At 40.7% G+C, this 22,475-nt stretch overlaps 1 protein-coding gene across 4 annotated transcripts; it reads right to left on the bottom strand.

The window, feature by feature from the left end:
- Positions 1-788: 788 nt before the first annotated feature.
- Positions 789-22,248, bottom strand: MGST1 (microsomal glutathione S-transferase 1). 4 transcript variants are annotated; one of them, XR_001003172.1, is made up of 5 exons: positions 22,158-22,248; positions 15,342-15,489; positions 11,730-11,824; positions 5,178-5,683; positions 789-817 (listed from the first exon to the last, which is right to left on the bottom strand). XR_001003172.1 is itself a non-coding variant. In XM_011954517.1 (4 exons), the coding sequence occupies exons 2-4, from the start codon at positions 15,465-15,467 to the stop codon at positions 5,437-5,439; spliced, it is 468 nt and encodes a 155-aa protein (XP_011809907.1). In that variant the 5' UTR covers positions 15,468-15,489; positions 22,158-22,248; the 3' UTR covers positions 5,067-5,436. The 4 variants fall into 4 exon arrangements, 3 of the variants coding, with proteins under 3 accessions (XP_011809907.1, XP_011809929.1, XP_011809920.1); XM_011954517.1 differs by lacking the exon at positions 789-817 and having other exon boundaries at positions 5,067-5,683; XM_011954539.1 differs by lacking the exon at positions 789-817 and having other exon boundaries at positions 5,067-5,683; positions 15,342-15,482; positions 22,158-22,219.
- Positions 22,249-22,475: the final 227 nt, after the last annotated feature.

Below are 22,475 nucleotides of genomic sequence, written 5' to 3'. Positions count from 1 at the left end.
TAAAGATATACGTATAGATACGAATGACTTAGGCTGAAAGACTAAAAACTTTAAGCAGCCTCTAACTCTCCACTGATGTCCCTCTTAGTATTGGGTCATTAAAAATTATGTCTGGCTTAAAGTTTGGATTATTTGGATTATTTCCTTGAACTTACTAATACAGATCTCTTCGTGGTATATCAGAGTCTATATTGTCCTGGTTCATGTTTTCCAAAACTTCAGTAAAAGGAAATAACTTAAATGGTCTACTCTTGCACACAGCTCCTATCTCTCCATTTTACGGCTCACATTTTATGCAGGGCTGTCAGGGCTTTCTGAATTAAATGTGACTTAGGGCCTGTGTTTGCTGACTGAGGAGGCTCATAGGTCCTATAGCTCATCCACAATCTTGTACATGAGCTGTCAAGTATGAGAGATTGGTGCCAAATTCAACCCAACACGGCCCCTTCCCAGTAGTCTGCCTTCGACAACTCCTCCTTGTCAAATCCAACAGTTTACACAGAATATACAGTGAATAAAGTACCCTGAAAGGTATGAATGTAGAGGTGCCGCTTTGGCTGATGGCAGGAACACCTATCAGCTTCCCACAGGGCTGACATTTCAGGCTGGCAGGGGGGAGATGATCATAGGATTTTTGTGCTGCTGTTTCTAAATGGATTGTAAAGACTCCCAAGGCAAATTGCCTCACTTCTCACCATCTGCCTCTATGAAGAATCAGTGTGACGCAACCATGCAACTCAGAAAACTTTCTTTTTGGTTTCTTTATTTGTAAAGTAGAGCTCTCAGGTGAATGGTTGACAGAACCCATCAGGATTCCCTAGGACTGGGCTTTATTGCATTAAAATTTAACACTTTGGTCGTGAGAAACTCCATGCCCTTCTCCTCGCTGCCTAGCAAAACTTCTGGCCTTAGAATCATTGAATGTTAGATCGGGAAAGTAGTAGTCAGAAGTGCTCAGGGGTTTTGAGAGGTCTCCCTAATAACTAGGGATCCGAGATTGTACAATTACCTTTTGATCGTTAACCTCCTAGCTAAACTCAGCATAGACATGCCAAGTCACTTCCTGATTGGTAAGATCCAAGAAGTAGCCTCTTTGAGTTTTAATATAGTGAAAGGGAGAATGTATCAGTCAGAAGAGTGGATAGCCCAAGAAACAGGGAAAAAAAAATACAAAGATAAGCGTTGACTATACCCATCCAAGCACCCACAGTAGTGAGGGTCCTGTGTCATCAGACTTGGCCTTGCCAGTCCCAATTGCAGAGTCATTCCAAGTGTAAAGATGAATTGAATGTGGGGTGCTGTGGCCAACAGACTGTGTGAGGTTTTTCGTTTCACTGAAGAGATACTATCTCCATCTTGAAGTGAATAATGGATGTGTCAGATTATCTTAGTTGTATGCCATTTAATATTTGATTCCTCTAACTCTGTTTGGTTTAAACCCACACTCACAAACATGCTGTTTCGCCACACAAGCCAACATACGGCAACGTACAGAACACTGGGACGTGGAGTGACTCTGGGATCTTTAGCAGTGATCCCATAGAGAGAACCAACAGAAGCCTCTCTTATGACTTAGCTTCCGGGGCAGCTTGACCACAGCAAGAGAAGCGACTACTCTCTGGGATTCGGACAACCAGGCCATGGGACAGTCTGTTTCCATGCATTTCCTGCCATTCTCATTTCCACTCCAGTCTCATTTACATTTAGGTTCATCTGAATCTGGCTTTCTGGGCCTAAGAAGTCCTGTGCCCTCAAAGAGTCAGTTTCTCAGTCTTCAAAACAGAAGGACTCGTCTACCTGACATTAATTCAACAAGGATTTCTCAGCCTTGTTTAAACCACAGAGGCTTTCGATGTACATAAAAATCTCATGACCTACCCCCTCCATCAACATGCCCAAGACAGTGCATCTTACAGATGTTCCCACCTATTACGAAGATTCTACATCATGTAGTATTATATAAAAATATAAAGTTTTGTCCAGTATAATACAGATTTAATATCTCTATACATATACGTTTGCCCTTGCTACAGTAATTCTGGTAAAATCTACCCCTCTCCAATTTCATTTGAGAGTCGCTGAACCCTGCCCCCAAAACTCCCGTCATTGCCCTAGATGATGACTCTATAAGAAATACAGATAAATATCTTCCAGTTTCAGTGGATCTTGAACTGCTTGTGATAGAGTTGGCTTAGGATAGGTGAGGACAGAACGAGGCCTGAATGAAGGGAGATGGTGGTGTTTCAAAAAGTAGCAATGTTATCCGATTACTAAGCATTCATAATGGTTAGTACTGGTGATGGGTGTGTGTGTGTATGTGTACACAGATATGCATGCAGATACAAAGATAACCACAATCTTTGTTTTCAAATTAAGTAGCAGAAATATGAAAACAAACCCATCCTGTTCCTCACAGGAATAGTGTTAAGGCAAGCTGTACGATTCCACCTGCGTCCCATCAGCAGTTAAAGTCACTTAGCGCACAGATTTTACTCTAGAGCCAATTCTGTCTTACAGTCAGGTGGGGAATCCTCGATGCAGGAGAGACTAGACTAGTAAATAGCTTTCCCCTTCATCCATCCTCCTTCACAAAAGCAGTTTCACTAATAAATCCCCCTGTATCTAAAGCTTCTCTTGTGAGTAAAAGTATAGTTAGAAAGTATTCTAAATTGTTTTTACAACTTTTACTTAAATTTAGAAACTAAACTGGGTAATTCCTAGACTTTCATTTTTCCTTAAGTGTGTTCTGCTCATATACATAGTTCCTATACCTCTGAGAATATAAAATTTAAATGTCCTTTTCCCTAATAATTGTCTACTAATGAATATCAAATATTAATAGCTAAATGGGTAACTGCTACAATAACCACCATCCGTTCTGCTTCTGCTCAGAGAAGCATTACCAAGTGAGAAGAAAATTTGAGAAAACAATGGAAGACGTGATAATGGTTCAACAAAGATCTGATCCAAAACTAGGAGGAACTCAGTTATCTGAATCTTTATCATTGAGAGATTACTGAAATAATTTACACATGGGAAACACTTAATGGCTTAAAATGTATTTTTTTCAAAAGCTTCACATACAGAAAACATATGACCTTCAAAAAATCTTGTCAAGTTTGAGAAACTGCAGATCAGATAGCGTAAGCCAGTTGCCCAAATCGAGAGAGCAGGGTGTGTGTGTGTGTGTATGTGTGTGTGTGTATGTGTGTGTGTGTGTATGTGTGTGTGTGTATGTGTGTGTGTGTCTGTATGTGCGTGTTCATGCAGGCAGACCCAACTCATGGGTTTCAGACTTTTCCCTCCTGAGTTCATGGTCTTTTCTATTAATTACACCACAAAGAGTTCCTAAGGCCAAGATCCACAGTATGCAAAGCTGCTTTTTAACATTAGGAAAAGAAGTAAAAAGAAACTTGTATGGAATTCTACATAGTCAATTGTCTAATAGGTTTTGTTTATGGACTTCAGAGTTGCTCAAACTATGAAACCTAAAATACAACGCAGTGACTTTTCTCTTGAATGACACATCTAAATGAACAATTCACAAATGCCATTCAAAGTACTGTTTAAGAAATACATATTTAAAATTAAAATGCATCAAAAGATATGAAAATCAAAAACTAATATAAATTAGATGGCTGGCATATATAAGAAAAATACTGATATTTTAAAAGCTCACCCTTTGGTTTGGACGAACGGAGGCAGGATGGCGCATTTCCGGGTTCTTCTTCACTAACTTTTCCCGCGTGCGCGCAAATGCAGCCAGCGCCCAGGGAGGGTGCAGACCAACCGGGCATGCGCCCGGTGAATGCGCCAGGTGACGTCAATTTGAAGAGACCAAGATTTACCTGGTCGCACCTGCGGAACGCCCCGGACAGGCCCGTGCCCTGCCTATTGTGCTCCCACTCCTAGAAAAGCCGCTCTCGGCCAGCGGGCCACCCCGCCTTCCTGAGTCCCTTGCTCCGGTTGGGACTGTAGGAACTCCGTGGGAGAGCTTCACCGGGGGACTCTGTGGGCCTTCTTTGCCGGAGGCTGACAGACCTCCTCCCCGCACCTTAGGTGACCAAAAGAAATTTGCAGTTTTGCTCCTACCCTTTGCCTAGTCGCTGGTTCTTTTGTGCCCGCTCTGGTGGTCTTAGAAAAACAAATCACCTTTATTATAGAGACTTGAGTACACATTCCATGTAAGACCAAAAACAATCTAAATGTGTGTGATTTACGTGCTACATATTTATATGTAGAAACCAAACAACATCTGGGTGCTAAATCTGTTAAGTGAAAATTTGTAGGGGGACAGGATATGCATACAGTCTCAAGTTATGATCCCACATATGATTATAAAAATAAAAGGATCCCTTTAAAATGGACAGATTTGGTTGACACTACCTTACTAAATTGATCAAATTTAATATCACCAATAACAGGGCAAATTGATATCCTATGCCTGTTGATGTTGTATAACGTGAAGGACACACCACCAAAAATGGTTAATCTGAATCTAAGAACAAGAAAATCCTAGATAAAGCAAATCCAGATTAAGGGTCATTCTGTAAAACAACTTGTCTGTACTCTTCAAAAAATGCCAAGGTTAGACAAAAGCAAAAGTAAGTGAAAGAACTCTCTGATTTAAGTGAAAGCCAAACAGAAATGATAACAGAAAGCAATGTTTGGTCTTGGATTCCTGGATCAAAAATAAAGCAGTTATACAGAATATTACTGAGGGAATTGGAAAAATTGGAATAAAGACTATGTATATGAAATGTTCTTATATTAATACTAAATGTCTTGGGTGTAATAATGGTACTGTGGTTATTTGGAGAATGCCTTGTTCATAAGAAAAACATGCTGAAGTATTAAAGAGTGACGTGTCATGATAGCTGCCACTTACTCTCAGATGTTTCAGAGAAAAAGAAAATAGAGAAAGAAGGAAAGCAAACATGCAAAATGTTAACAACGGGTGAGTCTAAGCAAAGGGTATAGAGAGGTTCTTTGTAGTATTTTTCAACTTTACCCTAGGTTTGAAACTTTTGAAAACAAAATACTGGGAAAAAGAAAACCAAACAAAATCATTCTTTAAATTCTTTATTTCATGTCCGTTTCAGCAGTATTGAAATATAGGTTTCTCATACACACAATTATTTTATAGATTCAGAAGTGAAGTGCTGCATGAATGTTACAAATCATAACATGATCCAAATTTATAAGAAAGTACTTTAAAAATCAGACAAAAGACTTAAGAATTATTATGCTAAATTTCTAATCCAAATGTAAAAACAAGAATAGAGGATATTGGCAATGCTAATACTCAAAACGGGTTTACCCCAGTTTGTAATTCCTCTGTTCCTCTCCTACCTAAAACCTAAGAAAGTATTCATTATAAATTGGAAGTAGAGAATTCTTAAAAAACCAACTGGATAATGAGTTGGATGATTCTCTTTACAGGTACAATTTATTTTTCAGCAACCTGTAAGCCATGGAAAGAGTAACTCCATATCCAATAAAAAAACTCAAACCTCTATTTGGCTGGGGAAGGGGTGTCAAATATGAAATGGTGTGGTAGATCCGTGCTCCGACAAAGAGTCTGAAGTGCAGGATGGCTGTAGAGAGGTCGGGACCGCTCAAGGAATACAGGAGGCCAATTCCAAGAAATGGAACAATATTTTCAAGGTCATTCAGGTGGGCTCTGTGGAAAAAGATAACCGTTAAAGACACTAATTACAAAGTAGTAGATATGTATCCTTTCTTCTGTCTCTTCTAAAAACTAAATCTGAGTACTAATGGATCCTTAAATTTCAAAGTAAGATTTATTTTTCTCTCTCAAATTATCTTGTTTCCTTACCCACTTGACTTTTATTTAGAATCTCTCATTATTTTTGCTTCTTTTTACTTTTAGTGTATCTTTAAATATCACAGAAGGCATTTTGTAGTTCCTAGAATATCAAAACAACATCTATCTAATAGAACTCATTTCATTTTTGTAAATACAAGATACTTTTTTCCTGTGAGGTTCATAACAATTAGCAATTCAAGATTCTTTTTATAAAAATTCTTTTTCACAAAGGAAGAAAACCTTTTTGGTGTTGATTTTTCTTAAGACTCCTCCTTAGATTCTGCTACTCTACCAATGATTATTGAGAGAATCCTTGCCAACCCAAACCACTAGGTTGCTAATAATTAATTTACCAATTTAATATCAAGAATCTCATGCTCTCATGTCTAAATAACAGAATACATAACTAGCCTTTCAAATATAGTAAAATTTTGGCTAACTTATCTTCCAAATGCCAAATAAATTTGTTAAGAATGATGGTGCAAAACTACAAAGGACACACAAAAAGTGGGACAGGTGAAAGAGAGAAAGAGAGAGAGAATTTCCTAAATGTTTTCTTTATAACAGAACTGGAAGAAAACAAAAAGCATGTTTTAGCCACAGTTTTGCTCCAAGCCATGGCATCTTAGGTTTCTCTGGCTAAGACCGAATACAAAACACTTCTACTGTTGACTTGACATTTTTATCATTATTGTTGTTGCTGTTGTTTTTAGAAATGAGGTCTTGCTCTGTTGCGCAAGCTGAAGTGCGGTGGCACAGTCACAGCTCACTGCAGCCTCAAACTCCTGAGTCTCAGCCTCATGAGTAGCTGGGACTACAGGCCTCACCACCATGCCTGGCTTAATTTTTAAATTTTCTTTTTAGAGATGGGATCTTGCTATGTTGCCCAGTCTTGTCTTGAACACCTGGTCTCAAGCAGTCCTCTAGCCTCAGCCTCCCAAAACACTGGGTTTCCAGGTGCAAGCCACCATGCCCAGCAACATTTTTGAAAATACTTAATTTTAAAATGTCATGTCCCTTAAGTCTACAGAATTAGAAATTGCTTTAGAATCTAGGATAGAAATGGAGAGTTTGATAGAGTTTGTCAGCTACTGATACATATTTCAGAATGAAAACTATTTCTGCTTTATGTTACTCTCTTCTATAGCATAAACATATAATTATTACATATTGCCTGCTCAATGATCATCACTCTCCTCCTCTCCTTTCCTTTCTCCTGTTTCCCCTAGATTATCTCTAAGTTTGCCTCACAAAGACGATGACTACCTAGAGACATGAAGAAGACAGCAGCAGCCCAGATAAGTAATGATTTGAAAAAGCTTCAATAGAGAATAAAAGCAAAGAGAGGAAGGTGTGAGTGTTCCTGTGCCCTGTCTTTCATGGAGCAATGCAAGTACCACTGAGAATGAGATGGGCAAGAAAAGACAGGAATACCATTTTCTATTAAAGAAGGGCCCACTTTGTCAATGACACCAAGAGTATTTGTTTTTGTCCTCTGATTTCTCCTGCAGTATCACAGAGACATCTTCGCCTCCAATCTTAGGCACGTTAGTGTCCTCCTTCACAACATGCCAAAAGGACAGAAATTTTAAGGTTGAGGAAGAAACTATAAAAAGGAGACTCTCTGGAAAACAATGTCCACTTCTACGCCTGTGTTAAGCAATTGACAAATGGAATGGAAGGTTAAAGCAGAGAAGAAAGTCAAGGACAGTAAGAGGACCATGAGGGTAGAGGGAAGGAAGGTCAGGGGCAAGGGTTCCTTTACCTTTCTAGCTCCTGCGTGTTTTTCTAGCCTCTTTCTCTTTATCTTATTCTCCCTTTTGAGCTCTCTTTCTCTTTCGTCAAAATGTTCTCAAAGATAACACTCCTCATTATGCTAGTAAGACCTGTTTTCCACAGTCCCTCATACTTATGCCAATTTATGCTGTATTTTGTACTTCTTTTGAGACTCTGTTCCAGGCATAGGGTTCCTAGCTCTCCCTGTGAGCACGTGCTGCAGGGCACTCTCACCCTTTGGTCCCAACCCTCCCCTCTGCTCCAATGACAGACTTCTTCTTGGAGCGGCAGCTTCCTTCATGTTAGCGCCATTTATGGACAGCTGCCAAAATCTATCACCAGGTGAACATCAGCTTCCTAAGAGACCACTTTCTACCTGGGTCTATTACCCTTCTCCCCCCGATTACATTTTCTCATTTTTCTTTTTCCTTTGGACAGACATTCCCTGGCACACATTTGCTCTGTGACGGGCCTTCCCACCATCTCCGTGCTCTTGAGGCCACAGCCGCGCCTCCTACTCTCAGATCAGAATTATTTGGATCCCAGCATCCGCCTGACCTGGACAGACGTCGCTACATGTATCTGGGGATTGTCAGGCTGTGAACAACTACAAAAAGAGCTGCACAGCAGGCTTTTCCTGACACCCTCATCTCAGCCAAAGCTCTTCACCCTCAGCACACAGCCATGTGTTCACATTCTCACAAAGGAATTTTCCCAAATTGACGAGACTTCTTCTCTCCTCTTCCTCCTTTCAAATCCTAATACTCTTCAAGATCTTCCTTTATGAAATATTCCTTGGAACTAATGGAACATGGCTTCATATCATTCTCCCATTTCTATATGCATGTGGGTCTTACGGGGGGGGGGGACACATTATAAACCCCTGAGGGTCAGGAACTCAGTCTTAAAGCTGTTTGATAGCATCCCAGTAGAAGAAATGACAGTGATACATACACAATCATCTCTCCTTATATGTGTGTTCATACACTGGGGCCACAAGGGACATCATCCAGTTCAACCCCTAGCCTATGTTCTACTCTCCTGACAGAGTCCCCAGCAAGTGTCACTTAGACTCCATGGAACACTCTCAGTGAAGGGGTATTCTTTACCTTTAAAGGGAATATATTCTAAATGTCTCTCCTGTCCCTAAATACCAACCTCAAGCGTTTATTTTGTCTTTCAGATGACTCCCTGTATTTCACCAGCTGGTCTGTCTGCCTTTCAACTTTCTTTTTATCTTTTTGTGTTGAATGTATATGGTCTTGAATGCTTCCTAGATAATGTAAGAGAGTATTAAATAAATAAATATGTCAAGTGCTTTCTAACCATCACCGTTTCTGCCTGTCCAGAACTTTAAGTCACATATCTTGGTATTTCAACACATATTACTTTAAGTTTTTAATTAATTGTTCCACATGTGTATGTATTAAATTTCTCTATTGTTGCACACGGTAAAGCATACTTTTCACTGCATTTATAGCCCCATTCTGTCCCTGCCAAATATGCTAATTGTAACAGCTTTACAATTACTGAAGTAATGAGAGAGGTGAAAAAAAAAAGTCTAGCTTAAAAATCGAAAAGGAAGATTCTGGAAACACTCTCTCTGAAAAATGTCTCCAAAAGCGTGTTATTAGGCACTTTTTCGATGAAACAGGTACTATCTCAAAAAGCATTTTGCAACTGGAAACTCCACTCTGTCGGAGACACTCTTCTTACTATGCTAAAAAGCCAGTGTCTCATCACGAGGGGGCGCTGTGCACACAGTCGCTGCACCTCCTCCAGGACGCGGAACCTTTTCAGAACCAGGGTCAATTGTTCTTCCTAACATTTATTTGCAACCTGACTAGCAGATCAATTTAGGTAACGTCGTTCTCCTCTAAAAGTACAATCCCATGGGCAGGGAGTAAGGATGGAAGGTCGGAAAGAATAGTAGGGAGGAATCTAAAATCCCCAAATAAAATATCTTTTGTTATGCTTTCACACAGGAGACTTACTTGGATTTTCATTTCAGTCTTACTACTACTACTGAGGGTCTAATTGCTTCTGATCACTTTCTAGTTCTGGGCAATTTTATAAATACAGGACCATGACTAGCATCATGCAGGCGGCTGCCTGCTCTAAAAGGGGAAGTGCATAAAGGACAAGACAATACTAAACGGTTTCAGGTCTCCTTGCTGGTTTTGAAAACTTCAAGCTTCACTCACTTTTTTTAATTTTATTTTTTTTCATCTAACACATAATTTTTCCTTTGATATTGTTCTACTCTTGTTTGAAATGGCCACAGTGATTCCTTGTCCTGAAACTATTTTATATCCGTATTCCTGACACAATCCATTTTCAAGACTCACTGATTTACTCAGCAGGGCTGCCGAATTAACAAGTATATAACTAAGTGAGACAGAAAGTGAAATTTTGTGCTAAGTATCTGCACAGACTTTTTCTTAGAAGAGAAACATTCTTGCTTGATGAATAGCTTGCGGGTAGAATTGTTTTGCATGAGCAAGAAGGTACTTTTAATTTTAGTGCTGAAAGGTTGAAGAGTCTGTGGGGCTAGAGGGGAGCCTCAAACATGGTGTAACACTGGGCGTTGCTTGAGTGAAGGAGGTACAGCTACGAGGCATATTCCCGAAGAGAGGATGCTGAAGGTCATTGTCAGACAGAGAAATAACATACAACTTGAAATGTTTGTGTTGCCACAGTGTAAATGCCTCTGCACTTCCACTTACTCAAGTCTATTTTTAGCCACTTTTTTTTTTTCAGTTAATTTGTGTAAGGAACTGACTAAAGGGCTGGATTAACATCCAGCATAACCAACTGCAGAATATAGAAACATGCATAGAAGTGGAAATCCAGATCCAGAGTTAACCTGGAGATGATATGCCGTAGGGGAATCTGCAGAAAACTTAGGAGGGGCTTCAGATTTTCACAGAGAATCACAAAAGGGATAATGTAACCCAGGTGTCCATCAATATGAATTGGATAAAGACAATGTGATAGCACACACCATGGAATACTACAAAGCTGTAAAAAAAAAAAAAAAAAGAATGAAACTGGGTCAGGCACGGTGGCTCACACCTGTAATCCCATGTAATCCCAGCACTTTGGGAGGCCAAGGTGGGTGGATCACCTGAGGTCAGGAGTTCAAGATCAGCCTGGCCAGCATGGTGAAACCCAGCCTCTCCTAAAACTACAAAAAATTAGCTGGGCATGGTGGCACATGCCTGTAGTCCCAGCTACTCAGGGAGGCTGAGGCAGGAGAATGGTTTAAACCCAGGAGAAGAAGGTTGCAGTGAGCCGAGATCATGCCATTGCACTCCAGCCTAGGTGACAGAAAAAAAAAAAAGAGAATGAAATCATGTCCTTTGCAGCAACATGGATGCAGCTGTAGGCAATTACCCTAAAAAAATTAACACAGGAAAAGAAAAACGAATACCACAAGTTCTCACTTATAAATGGGAGCTAAACATTGGGTACATAAACACAAAGACAGCAACAATAGATACTGGGGACTATTAGAGGGGGCAGAGAAGGGGAGACAAAGGTTGAAAAACTAACAGGTACTATGCTCACTACCTGGGTGATAGGAACAATCATACCCCAATAGTATCTTGGCTTATTGCTTTTCATTGTTCATTGAATTCCCAGTACATTAAAACATAATATCTAAAAAGAGATGGCAGTGGGGAGAGGGACAGAGAGAAACAGGTTCCTACTCCTCCAGAGTGTCAACATTCTTATTTTGAATCTTACACAAAAATACCTAATTCTTCAACCTTTTACATGAATTGACAGTCTCACGTATGGAGAAGATGATAAAACTGTAAGAATCTACTGTTCCCATTTTACCTCCTCCCTGCCATTACTTTTGATACATCCCTATATAAAGCAATGTCATTAACCCCAAGAAAGTGCAGATAAAAGTACAGTATTACAAAATTGGCAATACATACAACTGCAGTGATACTTGGAGACTTTCAGATGTCCAGTTTTCTGTAATTGTCATGTGGAGTAGGTAAGAGGCCTCACTTTTTTTGTTCAGTCTCCAAGACCCTGAGGCATCTTCACTGAGCTCCTTGCCAAAATTGTTTCACAAAGTAAGTAATTTCAAGAGACACTGGTTTACCTGCGTACACGTTCTACTCTGTCATCTGTTCGAAGATACTTCTTGGCATTTTCTCCTTTGCCAAATGTTACACAGTCTTCTGGATTGGCAAAAACCTATTCCAAATACCAAGGAAAAAAAAATTTATTTCAAATACTGGCCAGAAGTAATAGCTCACACCTGTAATTCCAGCACTCCGTGAGTCTCAGGCAGGATTGCTTGAGCCCAAGAATTCAAGACCAGCCCGGGCAACATAGGGAGCCCCTGTATCTACAAAAATTTGTTTTAAATAGCTGGGCATGGTGGTGGACCACATGCCTGCGGTCCTAGCTACTCACAAGGTTGTGGTGGGAGGATCACTTGAACCTGAGAGGTTGAGGCCGCAGTGAGCTGTGATTGCGCCACTACAAGCTAGTCTGGGTGACAGAGCAAGACTCTGTCTCAAAAAAAAGAAAACAAACAAACCAGGAAATAACATAGGGATATTCTACCTAGTAAGTTATTTGCATTTTAGTGGAAGAAATATAGACATCCAGGTTGGCCCATTTGGAGCAATAAATCAAACACAAGAGGAGAAGAAGGCATCTATAGTTAAAACTGAATTTTTATTAACAATGCAAAGTTGTAAAAAGAGAAGCATAAAAAAGAACTCGAACAAAAACCAGTGAATAAAAACAGTGAAAAGGGCCGGGTGCGGTGGCTCAAGCCTGTAATCCCAGCACTTTGGGAGGCCGAGACGGGTGGATCCCGAGGTCAGGAAATCGAGACCATCCTGGATAACAGGATGAAACCCCGTCTCTACCAAAAAATACAAAAAACTAGCTGGGCGAGGTGACGGGCACCTGTAGTCCCAGCTACTCAGGAGGCTGAGGCAGGAGTATGGCGTAAACCCGGGAGGCGGAGCTTGCAGTGAGCTGAGATCCGGCCACTGCGCTCCAGCCTGGGTGACAGAGCGAGACTCCCTCACAAACAGTGAAAAGGAAGCAAATATGGGGAAAGGCATAATTCTAAGTCATCACTGACCATTACTATGGTTCACTGGTATCTTTTTCACAGTGATGTTGACATACCTTCCCTCAAGTGTATTAACATTTCCAAGTGATTGGCTCATCTGAAAGTAATATGTTTACCTGCCAAAGGTTTTAGAGAACCAGCAAGAAGCATGAAAGAGTAAGGGATGGGAAAGGTGTCTTGTACTTTGTCAGAACATGTGTACCTCTTTTCTTTTTCTAAAGCAGATAAAACTTTGGGTTGAAGAATACTGTATAATAAAATTTGAGAAGCTGAATTGAATTCCTGGGAATAAGAAGTACACATTCATGTATTTCTTCCTGCAATTATTATGCTCTTTGAAAGAGTTTCGCCATCCCTTGAAACTTGAAATCTGCATTTAAAAAATATTTAAGCATGAGCCACTATTTAATAATTTATGGCAGATAAAAACACAAACTGCAAAATTAATCTCATATGTTTTCTATTTTTTCTTAATAGGATGTGAACATTATATTAGAGATAAAGATGTTGAGAACTGATGCACAGGGCTGGGATACTGCTCATCAGTTTTCCTCAACATCTTTATCTGGAATAAGTATTCCAGATAAGTTTCTTAAGGTCAGGCCTGTCTGTCTTGTTTATCATAGTGCTCCCCTAAATAACTGCCTGGAACACACTAGATGTACAACAAATATATGTTGAATAAAGAAATAAATCTATTACAATGGAAAGAGCATGAGATTGGATTTAATGCAATTTCAGTTTGAATCTCAGTTTCACTCTTTATTTGTATGTAACCTTGGGTAAGCTACTGCTAAGGATTGAATGTTTGTGGTCCCCCTAGATTTGTATGTTAAAGCCTAATGTTCAACACGATAGTATCTGGGATATGAGGCCTTTGGGAGGTAATTAGATCAAGAGAGTGGAGTCCTCATGAATGGAATTAAAGTCTTTACAAGAAGAGGAAGGAGAGAGTTTGCTTCCTTCTCTCTCTCTCTCTCTCTCTGCTCTGCCAGTGTGAGGATACAATGAGAAGATGGCCATCTGCAAGTCAGGAACTGGGTCCTCACTGAACACCAGATCTGCTGGCATCTTGATTTTGGACTCACCAGACTCCAGAACTGTGAGACAAATGTTTGTTGCTGAAGCCACCCAGTCTATGGCATTTCATAAGAGCAGCCCAAACGGATTCAGACAGCTACTTAGCCTCTAAGTTCCCCTTCTATATAATGGAAAGACGAATCCTCCTTTCACCTGACGATGCTAACAATTGCGTAAAATGACTCCATGACCAAGTACACATAAAAAGCATTGTGGCTTCTAGCACTCTACAAATGTGAATTCCCTTCATCTTTTCTTATGAGACAGGGTACATTTCCTTGATGACATTCTGTTCCTAGGAGTCAGCGTGGACCTGGAAGCAGACAGGCACTTTGTTGCCTGATGCTGCAACACATCAGCGAGTGACAGACTTAACCATGTGGGTATGTGCCCTCCATTAAAATGCAAACATCCTTCCATTATACCGCAAAGTAGTAGGCCAGGCCCATGCCTGTAAACCTAGCACTTCGGGAGGCCGAGGTGGGCGGATCACCTGAGATCAGGAGTTTCAGACCCACCTGGTCAACATGGCAAAACCTCATCTCTACTAAAAATACAAAAATTAACTGGCCTGGTGGTGCGTGCCTATAATCTCAGGTACTTGGGAGGCTGAGGCATGAGAATTACTTGAACCCGGGAGGCAGAGGTTGCAGTAAGCCAAGATCCTGCCACTGCACTCCAGCCTGGGCAACAGAGTGAGACTCTGTCTCAAAAAAAAAAGACAGTAACAAGGAAACACCTTAGGGAAGACTGTGACCTCTGAATAAAATCAAGGCTCTAGAGGACAAATCTCAGGACAGGTCCTAAGAGAGAAACAGATGGTCTCCAGGAAGAAGTTGCTGAATGGGCACAGGGACTACACCAGTGAAAATATTTTAACTTTGCAAAGGGAGCCTTGCTCTATGCACTTCAAGCAGGCATAAATCCTGCTTGAATACAGAATATACGCTTCAGAATCTGTCTACCACCTTCCCTACATCTGCACTTAAAAAAAAAAAAAGTCATTCTTATAATGCTGGGTAGAAATAGTATCCACTTAAAAAGTCAGAAGTACACAAAATTCAAAAGGTTCATATCATATGAGGCTCACTTTGAAAGTAAGAACTTTAGTTCTCAGCCTTTTTCTTCTTTTTGTTTCTTCTTTTTTATTTTTCTTTTTTTTACCAAAATCATACCCTTGACCTGTGCTAGCGCTGAAAATACCAGTTAACTGTCTGGAAAATGATTGTTTTCTAAACCCGCATTGGCAAAATTAATTCCAAAATGTGAAAACTTTGATACTCCAGAATATCTCATCTGCTTAGCATAATGACAAAAGGTAAAAGTCATTATGAAAAAACCATTTACTAGTTTCTAGGAGAAAGCGACTGTTCCATAAATACATCAGATCCACCTGCGCCAAACGATTGCATACTTCATTTACAGCATAAAATAGTGTGATATTGGGCTTTACCAAAAATAAAAAAAGGAAATTAAGAAAACTGCTCTCCAGAATTCCAACTCCTAAAAGTAAGAAAATATTATCTCCAAATTTCTTACCTTTCTTGTCATTCTATAGAATGCAGTTGTAGCACTCATAAGCATCATTTTTGAAAGAATAATTGTTGCATAGGAGGCAAAAGCCATGAATACTTCATCGTCCATTATCTGGGTGAGGTCAACCATTTTCTCAATTTTGGTCTGGACTCTTAAAAAGACTTAAATAAAATGGGAAAAAGCAGACATAAATACCCAAAATAACTGGAAGATCATTTGATGTTCTTATATTGCTGCATTAACTATACTGTTCTTAAAAATATCTTGGACTATTTGCAGAAGAAATGATCGTTTAGTTTCTAAAATATCAAAGTAAATAGGGGCTGAATGCAGTGGCTTATACCTGTAATCCCAGCACTTTGGGAGGCCGAGGCAGGTGGATCACTTGAGGTCGGGAGTTTGAGACCAGCCTGGCCAACATGGTGAAACTCCATCTCTACTAAAAATACAAAAATTAGCCAGACGCAGTGGCGTGTGCCTGTAATCCCAGCTACTTGGGAGACTGAGGCAGGAGAATTGCTTAAATTCAGGAGGCGGAGGTTGCACTGAGCCAAGATAGGGCTACTGCACTCCAACTTGGGCGACAGAGAGACTCTGTCTCAAAAAAAAAAAGTAAACAATGTTATATTTTATCCAGTTCTATATTATTAAGTTTGAAGACATCAAACAAGTACTACTTGAAAAAAAGGGTGCAGTATAAGCAAAAATAAATAGCAAAAATGCCCTAAACATAGACTAACATCACATACTTGCATTGAGATTAACTGTAAGTAGGTTGAAAGCAAAAGACTAGAGGTCATAGACTGATCTCTTTGGAAACGTCAAACTATGTATCTAGTAGCAGCACTGAACTTAGGAAAGCCTCAGTTCTTATATATCCTGCTTTGGAGATCCAACTTACAACTTGTTGTCATTTTAGTAGTATTCAAAACTGTAGACTTCAGGACTTGAATTCCAGTCCCACCATTTAGCTATTAACCTTGCTTGAGGGATTCAGACTCTGAGACTAAATTTCTTCATTCTCAAAAATCAAAATAGTAGGCCTGGGGCTGTGACTCATGCCTATAATCCCAACACTTTGGGAGGCTGAGGTGGGTGGATCATGAGGTCAGGAGATCAAGACCATCCTAACACGGTGAAACCCCATCTCCACTAATAATACAAAAAATTATTAGTGCCTGTAGACCCAGCTACTCGGGAGGCTGAGGCAGGAGAATGGCATGAACCCAGGAGGTGGAGCTTGCAGTGAGCCAAGATTACACCACTGCACTCCAGCCTGGGCGACAGAGCAAGACTCTGTCTCAAAAATAAATAAATAATTAAATAAATAAATAATCAATCGAAATGGTAATAGTTTCTAACAATGGGTTGTTGTTTAATGTAATTGAGATAAAATATGGACTGGCCCAAGAAAAACCCTCAATAAAGTTTATGATATCCTCATCATGATCATCATCATGATCACCATCATCATCAATTCCAAGACAAGTGAAGAAGGAGAAGAAGGATAATGGAAACATCAAAAAAACAGGCTTGCAAATGCAAGGTAAGGAACTACCATTTATGGTACTTTCATCAGTGTAATAGGGAAGGTGAATTAGCTTTTTGTGATCCTCGAGTCATTTTGCATTCCAAAGTTACATTCAATTAAAAGTTGTTGAGTAGAGGAATGTAGCTATCTGTGTCTGGAGTTGGAAATATAATTGGGAATGTGCTGAAGAGGAAAGCCAAGACACATTGGTGATACTGAAGTCAAAACAGGTAGGAATTTAGGGTAAACTTTAAAATGTAGATTTCCAGTCCTCTGACGTTATTCTTTGTAACCTCCTCTTGTTCTTTCATCAGCCCTGCTATCTACTTCTCTCTCTTCCACAGAAACACACATCTTTTCTCAGACCCAAGCTTACATGCTATTTATCCTGCTTAGCATATAGTACTATCTCTTCTAGATGATGACCATTCCCGCCTTTAAAGTTCAACCCTTGCGTGTGTCCTTATTAGCCTGACATCTATCAGATGCAATCTTTCTATCCATCTTACCAGTAATCTATATACATTTATACGTATCATTATTGGTCATATAGCCATCTTTGTATTGCTGGTGAATGTGATTAAAAACCATATAAATATATCTAGCTTTATTAGAGTTTGCTATGTGTTCAACTATACTATGCACGTTATGTACACTTTCATCACCCTTGTTAATCTATTACAATTGTCATAACTGTACCCATTTCAAAAGAAGAAAAAGGAAATTCGAGTTGTAAAGCTGCCAAGCTGGAACACAAACACCCCATACACTTACTACACTATACTCTCTCTTTCAAGAGACTTGATTAATTCTGCTCTCGACTCTTTAATTCTGCTTAATTCTAATTCAATTGATGTTAAGTGAATGCCTACTCTGTGCCTGGCACAAGTAGGCACCCCTTATATCTGTCATCTTCTTTGTTTTTCCAGTTATGTGGTGAGGTAGGTGTTATTCCCATTTTGCAGATAAAGAAATCAAAGCTACCTAAGTAACCCCTATTTTTGTTTTCTTTTCTTTTCTTGAGATGGAGTCTCACTCTGTCGCCCAGGCTGGAGTGTAGTGGTGCAATCTTGGCTGACTGCAACCTCTGCCTTCTGGGTTCAAGCCATTCTCCTGCCTCAGCCTCTCAAGTAGCTGGGATTACAGGTGCCCACCACCACACCTGGCTAACTTTTGTATTTTTAGTAGAGATGGGTTTCACTATATTTGTCAGGCTGGTCTTGAACTCCTGACCTCAGGTGATCTGCCCGCCTCAGCCTCCCAAAGTGCTGGGATTACAGGCATGAGCCACCATGCCCGGCCCCCCTATTTTTGTTTTCTTAGACTAAAAATGTACAGCTTGGATTTAGGCAAACAGAAACTACATGTGCAAGGTTTTTGAAAAATCCCCTAGATAGCAAATTAATCAACCTCCACAAGTCTCTAGTCTTGAAAGCACAGTATGTTAGATGAGCTCTCAGTGCAAGATAATATTTTCAGTAACATTTAATGTGTCTGCTTTTGTTCTAGTATTGAAGGGGTGAAAGTCATGAATAAACTGCACTGTCCTTCAGAGTGTAGGTAAAGTAATTAACTTAATAAAGGATCCCTAAGTCCCAGGCCTCTGTACAGAGATCTGAAGAAATACAGCAAGCATGTGAAGTTTTTTAAAATTAAGGTAAGTTTATCAAATAGAAACTTGCTACTTAACAATAATTTTAAAACTAAAACATTCTCTGTAGGCCTCTACAAATGTTCCCAGAATGAAATTTATTTATTGATGCAACAAAAGTCCAGAGAACTTTTTTCCCCCCTCAGTGAAATTGGTATTGAAAGAGTAGAGAAAAAAATGGCAGCCTCCCAGGAATGTTGGTAGGAAAGTACATAAAGAAGTCAGTGGCTGGGAAAAAGTGCAATGGGAGGCCTTTTCTTTAAAAATGGACAACACACAGCGCACTTTACACAGAGTTTCTCAATCATGAAGAATGTGGCTTAACTCCTAAAGTCTGTGGTTTTGGGAGACAGGCCAGCACCAAGCTTCTGACACACACTTGTTGAGTCAATGAACCACCTCTCCAGGGTAACATCTTCTATTTCACAGGTACCCGAGAGCCAGGTAATGAGCAGTAAAGGTAAGAACGTTAAGAAATAGTAGTTGTTTATGGCATGGATTAAGGCAATGCTGGTGTAGACTTTTTTTTCCCCCAAAGCTGATTTATCAATAAATTGCCATGAGTTTGCTGCACAAAACTGGAGCCGTTATCATGGTTGGTTCTGCAGTCAAAACAAAATTACTGAAAGCCTTTTACCAGGAAAGGTTGTCAGAAGAGAGAAGAGTGGTGCAGTATAATAATAACAGGATGAAATGTCAAGTGGTTTGAGGATTCAAGGAATGAAGGAGAAATAATCTAAGAAAAGTAAGCAGGGAAAAACACTAATTTGGTTATGAATTATAGAAAATATTTACAATGATGAATCATGTTTGCACAGTGGTTTGTTTGCTCATTGTATTCTCCATTCATTGGCCAGCATGGTAATAAATATCTCAACCTCTCTTACGAGAGATCAGAGCTCTGTCTCCTAATGTGGAGGTGACTTCCTCATAAGAGGACATGGGGTAGAGTGTCAAGTATTCAAAACTCTGGAACTAGATTGGCATTCGGGTGGATCTCGATCCTGCCACTTAATAACTGTGACTTAACTTCTCTGGGACCTCTTCACCTTACCTGTAAAAGGAGGTGAATAAGAACTCCTATTTCACCGGATTCTTGTGAGTCTTAACTGAGTGAAGTTAAAAAAGTGGGGGCCGGGCACAGTGGCTCACGCCTGTAATCCCAGCACTTTGGGAGGCCAAGGTGGGCAGATCACGAGGTCAGGAGATCGAGATCATCCTGGCTAACACGGTGAGACCCCCGTCTCTACTAAAACTACAAAAAATTAGCCGCGCTTGGTGGCGGGCGCCTGTAGTCCCAGCTACTTGGGAGGCTGAGGCAGGAGAATGGCGTGAACCTGGGAGCGGGAATTGCAGTGAGCAGACATCGTGCCACTGCACTCCAGCCTGGGCAACAGAGCAAGACTCTGTCTCAAAAAAAAAAATAATAATAGTAATAATAATAATAAATTAAATAGAGATACAGATGCATGGGGAATATATATATATATAATGTATAGTTTATGGGACATATCTGGCATTCGGAATGTTTAAACCTTTTTCAGTTTTTTTTTTTTTGAGACTGCCTCACGAAAAAAAAAAGCGTTGGGACTCGTTAAGTGCTGCGTGTTTGGTAAATAAAAATGCTCGACTTTGGCGCTGTTCTAGGCACTGAAGATTTTAGAATTTTCAGAAAGCTTTTGCATATTTTATCTCGCTTGACCTGAAAAACCCCGAGGTAGAGCAAATAATATCTTTTTCTACCTTTAGTATATAAGGAAATCAAGGCCCAGAAAGGTAGTGAGTAATATGACCCAAATTCACAGTGGAGAGACCAAGACTGCTACTTAAGTTTTCTCAAGTGTTTAACTCTGGGCTACCCACCATCAAGGCTAAGAATTCCCAACAGCTCTGGTCTTCTGGAGGCCTTTCCTTGTCAAATCTCATTCCTGTTTTGTACCCCTCCCCCAAAACCCCGGTACTGTCTATCAGAGAAGAATCTTCACTTCTCAGTTGAGGACCTCCCTTTCCCTTTATAGGCTTTTGGCCAAAACGAGCAAAGTTCTCTTCTTAGGATGAGGTGGTCAGCCTTTCTACACCAATATTGTGAAACACATGAATAATCTGGGCACACATCCCCAGGGCCATGACTCTGCAATTTTGTACCTTCTGAAACTAACAAACACTACACATGAGACAAAGAAAACAGATAATTTGGTGGCCATGTTGCTGGTTACTTTAATCTGGAACTCTAAATTAATTCTAGAATTTCCTGAAGGCATTGTGGTGGCTGCAGACTCAGCCCGCTATGCAGTCTCATGCAAAGTGGGGTTCAGAGTCCAGGGGCTGGGAGTGAAATGCTGGTGCCTCTCGGGGGAGTGGTGGGGTATAAGGCCTTTCTCAGGAAACTGTGCTGACCTCCTTTTCCAATCTCAGGGATTAACACACACCACTCTAAAACAAACCCATAGAAAAATTTTACTTGTCTGCCACAGGGAGTAATATCCAAATTTGGCCTGATTTGCCTTTTTTTTTTTTTTTTTTTTAAATTACCAAAGAGAATCAGCACACACAGCCCTCTTATTTTGGAAACAGAAGAAGACAAGAAAGTCCAGCACTATCCTAAGGCCAAGGAGAGCATATGCAAAAGGCAGGTGTAGGCTGGGATTCACAGCAGGCTGGTACCCCAAGAAAACTGGGCTTTGATGATTGCTCGCTGAGAGACCGGGGTGTCATACAGCAAGGCTTGCTGGGCACCCACTCAGCATTCACTGGGAAAGAAATCAGGGAGAGGAAATAGGGGAATATAAATGCGGAGCTCAGACTGCCACATTTCAAGAGAAGCAGAGAGACTAGAAGACTTACAGGCACTCCTCTCTCCTCTGTCCCAGGCCAGCTAGAGCAATATATGAGACCTTAATTCTCGAAAAAAGAGCTCCTTTCTCCTTTTCTCCTTCCACATGGCTTCCTCCTCCAGACTGGGGCAGTGGGGCACAGGTGAGAACCCTCCCAACGGGTTCACCCTTAGCTCTCCTGTCACTGGCTATAATATCACACAAAAATATTATCATCTAACCCACATCCTCCTGTTTCGATAGCTAACATCATTATTAGTAGTATTATTTAGTATTACTTTAAAACTTGCTGATGTTTCTCCTATCAAAGTGAGCTCAGAAGAGTAAATCCTGCCTTACAATAGGCATAAAGGTCATTATGCCCATGAAAACTGGGACACCGCAGGCTTTTGCACTCTTGGGGAGAACAGCAGTCGCTTAAACTACAGGCATTTCCTCCATTACTAAAACTTGCACGTGCCTTTTCCTCCTTCCCCAGAGTTCAAGGGACCCTTTCAAAGAGGAGGCTACTTTGGCTTGAAAAGGAAAAGTTTGGAAATCATCACTCAAGCATGAAAAGACTTATTCTCTCGTTTCAGTCTTGGAGTTTGAGAAATGGGAAAACTTTCACACGGGGACAGAAACACAATTCCCTTTCAAAAGCGATCGATCGATTGAAAGGCCGCTAACGTTTAGCGGCTAAGTGGAGCCAAGGACTTTCGGGCTGGCAGAGATCCCCCCAAGTCTTCCATCTGCCACCCACCCTGGCCCTCCCTGCCCGCCACCCTCTGCATGCCGTCCGCTTCTCCCCTCCCAGTACGCACGGTGAGGCCGAGGAGGAGGAAGCAGCAAGCCTGTCCCGCCGCCGGGTCGCGCGCACTGCAGGAACTGTCGCCGCGCAGGCCGGACGCAGGCGCCGCCCCTCTCCAGTTAATCTCCTATTAATTAGTCCTCCCGCGTTTAAAGCCTGACCCCAACCTCGCCAAACCCCTCCTCTAAATCACCTGATTTCCCCGCCCAGAGTAACCAGCGTCTGCTGATTCCCTTTGAGCCCTTCTATTTGGCGCCCTTAGAAGCTCTGCTTCCTGAAATGCTAATTCCCCTAATCAGTGGGAAGGGGGACATTAGCCATTGTCTAGGAA

This window comes from Colobus angolensis, unplaced genomic scaffold (genome assembly GCF_000951035.1).
Source record: "Colobus angolensis palliatus isolate OR3802 unplaced genomic scaffold, Cang.pa_1.0 Scaffold11, whole genome shotgun sequence".
Lineage (NCBI taxonomy): Eukaryota > Metazoa > Chordata > Mammalia > Primates > Cercopithecidae > Colobus > Colobus angolensis.
This window is presented reverse-complemented; position numbering and strand designations above follow the sequence as displayed.

Excerpts from the sequence above, each read along its gene's own strand:
- MGST1 (XM_011954517.1), bottom strand. The coding sequence starts at position 15,467 with ATGGTTGACCTCACCCAGATAATGGACGATGAAGTATTCATGGCTTTT. Across the intron at positions 11,825-15,341 it reads TCTATAGAATGACAAGAAAG|GTTTTTGCCAATCCAGAAGA; the intron begins GTAAGAAATTTG and ends TATTTGGAATAG. Across the intron at positions 5,684-11,729 it reads AGAGTAGAACGTGTACGCAG|AGCCCACCTGAATGACCTTG; the intron begins GTAAACCAGTGT and ends CTTTTTCCACAG.